The sequence below is a fragment of the Hippoglossus hippoglossus genome, chromosome 20, assembly GCF_009819705.1.
Source record: "Hippoglossus hippoglossus isolate fHipHip1 chromosome 20, fHipHip1.pri, whole genome shotgun sequence".
Taxonomy (NCBI): Eukaryota; Metazoa; Chordata; class Actinopteri; order Pleuronectiformes; family Pleuronectidae; genus Hippoglossus; species Hippoglossus hippoglossus.
This window is the reverse complement of record NC_047170.1, coordinates 8,328,217-8,336,385: the sequence shown is the minus strand read 5'-3', so window position 1 is coordinate 8,336,385 and position 8,169 is coordinate 8,328,217. Positions and strand designations below refer to the sequence as shown.

The following is an 8,169-nucleotide window of genomic DNA, read 5'->3' as shown; positions in this document are numbered from 1 at the left end:
TTTTTTTTTCTTTGTGGGAGTTTAATTAAATGCTTTACTTTTTTACATATTATTCTAACTACGACTGATATGATATTTGCGGTTAATGATCATTAACTATGCACCTTTTGACGTCCCACAAAGAACTGTGTGGGGCCATAAGGTTTCGTTTTGTATCAAGCAGAAAGATCAACCATATCCACACAGAGCATTTAATATGTTACTGTACTCTTAATCCGACTGAAGACCGACTAAAGACAGTTTTGAGGAAAAGAAAAACTGCAACAAACCCAGGTGCATTTAGATTTCATACAAATTTAAATAAAACCACATTTTAATTTTTGCAGAACATCAACAAAACATGCAGCCAATTTTCATTTGTTGAAAATAATTAGCTCATTTCGTTGTATAAAACGAGAGGGGATAAAAAAGGGACAGAGGAAATGCTACATTGGTCTAGCACGTGTTGGTCAAGGGAGCGCTGACGTTTTCTTCCGACTGGTCCCAGACAAACCGTGGCGATATCACAAATTTCCCCAGAATAATTCCTTTAGAGAAACAAGCCATTTTCTTCAGTAGTCAATCATATTGTACATCAATAGTAACATAGTGTTTGTGAGGAAGTGGAGGCAGACGGTTGCAGATACAGGGATACAGTCACACCCACCTCTAATAATGTGTCCTGCACTTGTCCTCCACCTTCTCTTTCACATTTTACAACCCACCTCTCAGCTTGTATATACACTCTCACTCCTCTACTTTCTCCTAAGGATGCATTGGCTTTAACTGCTGATACTGACTCAGCTCTGCAGAGTACTCCTAATTACTGTCCAGGTTGTGGGAACTCTTGGGTCTCTCTAAATTTATGGTCTTGACCTTTTTATGTTATGGCTCTTAAAATTAAACTGAACTGAATAACTTTTATTATAATTGATTCCTCATTTTGCCATGGATTTCTTTTTTGTAACTTTGTAACCTTGTTTAGATTATTGCGATACAAGTTATTATTATTATTATAAATTAAGAGTTTCAAATAACTCAAACCACATTACCTCCCATGACCAAAAGAATTGAGAAGGATATGAGCTGGTGGGAACAGCAGCGTCATCATGGGTGGGTGAAAAATAAAGAAAACACAGCGCTGCAGAGCTGTCTGCCGAGGAATTTAATGCTGTGAATCAAAACCCAAGTGTAAAAGCACAGGGGACAGTAATGGACGGACGTGCAACTCATGAAACTCTCTGAAGCGATCTTGAGTACTGGTGTGTGTCCTTTCTTCCCTCTGCTCAAATACACATCCTCCTGATGCCACACTCGCAGCAGAATTTGGCAGATTCAACGGGGTACCTGTTCCAGCAAGAGTGACAGAACCTGCTCAGCATTCCGCCGTTGTCAACTTCGTTCCTGAGAAAGATGACCAGGCCGCAGGGTTAGAATCTATGTACTGCAATTTGTTATAAAATTATATTTTTTAGAGCTGCTGATAATGGTTGTTAATGTTAAAGTAGGTATTTTACAATAGTCTAAAACAACTGCAATATTTATTATTACCATATCTGATTAAATATAAATTAGATGGTAATAAAACATACAAACAAAATAAAGCTGTGGCAATCGACCTTGCCACGGGGCTCTCCCACACACAGCCAGAGACGGAAGTGTTCCTCTTATACATCTTTATTAATCAAATAAACATAAATTCAAAGTACAACTTAAAGCAGACTGGCTTTGCAGCTCAGTCCGGGCGTCTCTCCAGTGTGTCAGTCTCTCCAGGGTCTGAGTCTCTGGGTTCGTCCTGAGGCAGTGCAGACGCTGCCTTTTAAGCACGAGGACCAATCAGCTAACAGCTCTCACCTGCGCTGATTGATCCTCTCTAGCAGGTGAGGGTGCTCTCCCAGCCCCCTCACCTCCACAAAAGCTTTAAATAATTTTCAGTGAATAAGATCAATGTTTTAGAATTGTGATAACAATATCTAGGCTTAATTTTATTACATGAGCAGTTTAGCATTACTGTCGCCATGGAAATCAGGGCCTGGAGAATTATGGCTTGGATTTATAGACTATAACTGCAGGCTGTAAAGATTCCTTTGTTTATTCTGTTAGAACATGCAAATATAAAAATCTGTCTGAACAAAAGAAACCGAATATAACGTTAAATTTATTTAATTGCAATTCTTAACGCATCTACGTAGAGAGTTTATATAACTGACTGGAAGCAGATTGGACTGCCGAGCTGTATGCAACAAACCACCTTAACCACAAGAGGTCACGATAGATTAGTAGGATAGCATGGATGTTTTTCTTTCTGTCTTAGTTTATCTGGATATATTGTTGTCTATTCTAAGGAGAGCGTTTCTTATAGAGCTGTACGAAGAACTTGCTGCTTGTGTCTTCGTTCCCGCTCTAACAGGGGGGGGGGGAGGCAGGATGTAGTCACATTTCTACTAAACTGTCAGGCTTATGTTTTGCAATTATTAGTTTTTTTCAATTACATGAACATTTTGATGCGAGTTTCTGTGATTGAGTGATCTTATCTCAACAAAATATCCACAGGAAAGACGTGTGTGTGTGTGTATATATACATATATATATATAAATATACACTGACCCTGACAGGTACAATCATTTAAACTGAACCAACAAATCAATCAAAGCAATCAGATGTGAAATCGGTGCTGATCGAGTCTGTGTCTAGTGTTTCTCAGTTCTGCACGGGTCCGTATCCCAGCCTTCAAATGATAGACGGGTCCAGGTCAGGTTCAGGTAGAACATTTCCGGGTCTTTTGGGGTTTGAGCAAAAATTCCTGGACAGCAGTACTTTCTTACCAATGGGCTGTCCAAAACGTGATCTCTGGGGTAAACAAGAAGAGGCTGAGGGGATGGTTGATGTAGCAGTGGAGTTGGCCTTCTTTACAGGAGCTGGAGGCTTGTACTGAGGATAGAGAAGAAGGCCACGCTAAATAAATATGTTCACTATAGAAAGCATTAATGCAGTCACACTCCCTGAAGACCCGGATAATAATACACTTCACCAAACCTTCAGTTATGTTACTCAAAAACTACTCAACTGATTTCCATGAACATTTTTAGAGGGTTTAGGTTGTTTATCTACTTCCTTTAACATGGTATAGAGCGTAGGTACCTGCTCTCCCTGCACCCTTACAGCTAGGTTCTGTGTCTGGCTCTGCAGAAGGTTATATTGACATGTTTACAACTGCTACAGAGGAAGAAAATCTGAGAAAACAGACTCAGATCCATCCCAAATATAGATTCATTCCACAGCAGCACAGTGCAGGTGACAGACTGCTCAATGACTAGGGGCAACTCATGATAATGAGAAAAGCAGAGGTCTTTACCAAACTGGTTAGGATCCTGCTGTTTTTATTGGCTGCCAGTCATGCACCATGGCAGTTGCTTAGTGACAAGGGCTTGTTATGAATAAATAGTGCATTCATGTTGTGTCGGGAAAATCGGAAAAATTTGCTTCTCTACTGGGAAAATTCACACGCCCCCACTCATGTTGGAATTAATACAGATGGACCAGCTGAGGCGCATGTTCAGTATGCGTGTGTGTGTGTGTGTGTGTGTGTGTGTGTGTGTGTGTGTGTGTGTGTGTGTGTGTGTTTGTTTCTGTGCACAAACAATTGCCGCTGCTGCACATGTGTGTTTACCTGTGCACGACCAGGAGTCTTCTTGACCTCTGCTAGTTTCTTGTTGGAATAACGGGCGGCCTGCTCCTGGCAGAACTTGATGTGTCTGTCAGCTGCACCCTTGTTAAACCTCCGCTGACAATAAGGGCACTGAATGTAGGCTGAGGAAAGTGTAATGGAAATTTACTGAATAACTTCTTAGTTTATGCTTACAGCAGACATTTCAATCTAGGGTACAGCTCAACATAAACTGTCACTGCATGTGAGCCCATTGGTACAATTCCCTCATTTCCAAGCAATATTTGTAATTTTTACTTTTCTGTGTCCAGTTTCTAATCATTATTTCCTGATTCATAAACAGTCTACAAAGGAATGTGTGGGCCCAGCTAACTATCTGTTTTGTTGTAATAATAGTTATCATCACACTTGTAGTTCTTAACAGATGGTAATTAAACCTTTTCAGCTAAATTCTCACCATAGAGCTACGTTAGAGATTACCTGCGTCATATTTAGGACGAAGATGTGGGTGTAATGGTCCCGTGGTTCTTCATTGCTACTCTATGCCGGAGAGTACAAATGAAGTCCTCATGGTTAATGGGACAGCTGGACAGCTCCTTGGGTGGCTCTGCCTGGTGGGAGGCAACACAGAGATGATGTTTACACAACCGACCTGTCATTCTGATGTCATGACTTGAACTGAATGTGTTATTGTAAATAATGAGCTGACGGACGGTTGGATGTTTTCTTAAAGTAACACAATGGCTTCCTGACTTCCAACTTCCTGCCATAATGCTATGCGACAACTTTGTGTAAAATTTTACATCCTGACAACTGAATCAACACGTTTGTTATTTTGACTCCTTGTTGAGGACTTCAATTAAAAAAAACAGAAGTATGTGTTTAACCAGTCATGCCACAAGACTGAGAACAACTCTTATTCAAGCTAACAGAGGGAGCGTACTGCTGTAGTCAAGTGGAAATTAGTTTTTTGAATTGACATCTCAACAACAGACCATAAACTAAGCTCGTCAAAAATTAACAAGAGCCTATGACACAGAGTTATAGTAGTGAAGTTAAAACACAGATAGAATTGAGGCAAAACAAACTTACAGGGAGTTGAAGAATGTAGTTAGGAAAGTGATTTTTCCTTTAATAATGACTACCACCACGAAGGCAAACTATTTCTAAAACCAGATATGGTGAGGCTCTGGAGTAATTCTGTTGCTGCAATTCAAGTACGCAGAAAGAAAGGACAAATAAAAAAAGGCAAATCAACTTACTTTCCTAGTAGCAGATGTAATTTGTAACTGAAATACAATTGAAAGTGGTTTACATTTGAAAATAATCTGCCAACACAAAATACTGAATGTCTTAAGTGGAAGCTGCAGAATTTAGCTTGAATTTGATCTACTGACCTAGAAATATTTTACATGTTTATGAGTCGCCTAACTTTAAGATTATTTCCAGGTTTTTGTGTGAACATCTTGAGAGATGTTCAATAGGGTTATTGCATGTAAAACCATAACACTTTTGGGCCACAACCGTCACAGATCTTAATTGATTGGTTTGGTCACATGAGAAATCTATGGAACCAAAATGTCTAGTGCCTCCAATCCTAATTAAGGGAGATATGAGCTAATGGAGTTTGAACCTTTTGGCGGGGGACTCTGTGACTTTAACTGGTCACATCTCCATAAATATAGATCACACACAAATTGTTCTCATATTGTTTTAAAGCTCGTTTCCCTATTTATCCAAACAGTATGTCATCCTCAATATAAAAAATAACAAGTTTGTTCTCCCATTGAGAATCAAATTGAAGTCTCACGGAGTTGGAGTTGAAGTTGGATTCCCATCTTAGGTGCAGCCTTACCTTTGGTTTGATAGGTTTGAGTACAGAGATGTCTGTGCCCTCCGCTCTCTGTCTACTGGAGTCAAAAACCTTCCTCCTTTTGGTCGCTGACTTTTGGCAGAATTTAGCATGTTTCTCCTGTGGGGGGGAGAATAATCACTGTATATCTGGTGTGGTTAAATCAAACAACGTTTGAGTCACATTAATGTGGTTAAGTATTGGTAAAAGCAAATTAAGTGGTGGGAATAATAATAAGTACGCCTTATCTTCAACTACTAGATAATCACATTATAATAACTCAATTATACTTTAATAGTGCATTGTGATCCCTTCATAGCTGAAGTAAATCACAAATAGTCCAGAAGTCCCAGTTAGAAGAATTAACGTGTGTGTGTGTGTGTGTGTGTGTGCGTGTGCGTGTGCGCGGTTGGGGTCTGAAAGGGTCTGAATAAAAACAAAATAAGGAAAACTAAAAAAACCTTACACTCAAACACGCTGAGTGAGAAGTTGGTGCCTGGATTGAGCAAGAGCTACGACAGTACTGCCACAAGGTGGAACCTTTATACTACAATGATGTCCACACTTCAGTTATATTACATACAGGGAATAACTGTCAACTTAGAGCAGGCAAAACAACTATGTGTGATTATAAGAAGACACAATGAAGATTGTGTAAGTACTGTACAGGCCTCAAACCGAATCACTGTCAACACACCAAATATCAATCTATGGGCATTTTAACTGACTGATTGACCAGAGAAACTTCCAGGCTAAATGTGAGAACCCATTATTACAAATGAGAATTTAGAAGTAGGCCCATTGAATGCACAGACAGGCTCTGCACAGGTAAAAACTAACACTGCAGTTCACACGCTCTTAACTGAGTCTAATTAGCAGGACCAGGCGTGACCAACAAAAGAGGGAGCAACAGCAGTCTTTAAAAGGTGATAAATATATAAACCTGGAATCCTGATGGGTCCTGGTGACCACCATAACATTCTAGCGTTGGGAAACTGGTGACTAGCCTCATGTGCAATTAGACCAGCTCAGCTATGATTTATTTCTATGCTGATCAATGCTGGTATATTTAGCAGTGGGAACATACCACTCTAAGGGGTGGTGCTGGAATAGTCCAAGTGATGCTGCCCTTTTTAAAACTCTTTGTTTTGTTAGTACCACTTCATAGCTTCCCTGCTTTTAGGCTTTTTAAGTAAAGACACACACGTTTTAGCACAATAGCAGGTACTAATCGGTGTTTCCAAACCGTGTTCTCTAAAATGTGAAACATCTGCTTTTACAAATAAAGTTTCCCTGCATTGTAAATACTTTCATATTCCTCAAAAAGAGCTCTGTGCTGCGCCCTGCAGGCTGTTTGGGTTGTAGCCAAGGACGCAGTATTGTCCAAACACCTCACATCCTGTCAGCTGATGATCACTGAGGAAAAACTGTGACCACAGCAACTCCAGATCGGGCTTTGAATCAAAGACAACATTATCTCGATTACATATTATTAGTCTCGAAAAAACCTGCACTGCAGACACGATGACAGGGAGAGGATTGTTGTAGCTTTTGTTTTCTTTTACCAGCACTTTACGGTTGAACGATCTCTTGCAGGTGTTGCATTGAGCCAGATCCTGGGGGGCTTCATCGTCTGCAAATAAATAAATACACGAATAAATGACCGTTTGAAATAAATGTGTGCAGCGATGAAATGATAATGTGCACGAAAAACATTGAGTTTCTAACGACACAAGCAATATTTGATGAGTGATTCCACCAACAATGTCCAAATGCTGAAATCAAACAGAGGTGGTCAGGTTGTAGCTATGGTAACAGATTCTTCAGCAACGTGTTTTTTCTCTCACATTCCTGCTCCTCCATCATCAGTAAGGGCAAAGCCCAGATCGTGGCAGATAGCTCGTAGAGGCACTTCCCGTGTCAACAAAAACTGCCACATATTTGTGGCAGTTTTGATGCCAAACTGTTTGGAGGCAGCTGCCTTTGTTGCCACACTCTTTGGAGGCAGCTGCCACCACAACACTTGTGACAACTGTGGCAGCTGTTTACAAACTGTGGCAGTTTGTAAACAGCTGCCACAGTTTGTAAACCAGTATCAATGGTTTATGAAAGTTTGCTAGCTCTTTGTGAAAGTTTGCTAGCTCTCAGGGGGTTGGACTCAAAATGAATCAAGAAAAGCTCCAGATCTATCAGATCCATGTGGACGATCTTGATGTCTATGGATAGGTAAGAACTCAAAGACTGTATTCCCAGTATCGGTTAGAGTGGGACTGATACTGTGCCTGAGTAAACTGTAATAAACCAAAGGAGAAATGCAAATTTGTATCCTTGCCTTGAATTCTACATAAGCTTGTGAATAACTTTATTATAGCAATGATGCACAGAGATACCAAAGTAGATGGACATACAACAAAGGAACAAAGTTTTGAGTAAGATGGATGTTGGGGCCTCCTGTTCACATTCAACATTTATGTAATACACAAAAATATGTTGTCATTAGCAAGTGTCAGCGGTCAGACATTGTTCTGGTATCATTTCAATTTCAGCAGCAATAACAGAACAACGTTACCTTGCGTGGAAGACAAAGCCTTATCGTCGCTGTGTTCTCGGTCAGCAGTGAAGTTAGTCCAGCAGAAAAAACTCTTGGCGCCGAGCTCCTCCATGGTCCTC

At 40.2% G+C, this 8,169-nt stretch overlaps 1 protein-coding gene across 1 annotated transcript; it reads right to left on the bottom strand.

Annotated features, from left to right (window-relative positions):
* Window positions 1-1,146: 1,146 nt before the first annotated feature.
* On the bottom strand, window positions 1,147-8,162 carry LOC117754257 (zinc finger C2HC domain-containing protein 1A-like). The gene is made up of 9 exons (XM_034573083.1): window positions 8,069-8,162; window positions 7,065-7,132; window positions 5,390-5,619; window positions 4,910-4,913; window positions 4,187-4,258; window positions 4,105-4,111; window positions 3,651-3,790; window positions 2,790-2,911; window positions 1,147-1,383 (listed from the first exon to the last, which is right to left on the bottom strand). The coding sequence occupies exons 1-9, from the start codon at window positions 8,160-8,162 to the stop codon at window positions 1,266-1,268; spliced, it is 855 nt and encodes a 284-aa protein (XP_034428974.1). The 3' UTR covers window positions 1,147-1,265.
* Window positions 8,163-8,169: the final 7 nt, after the last annotated feature.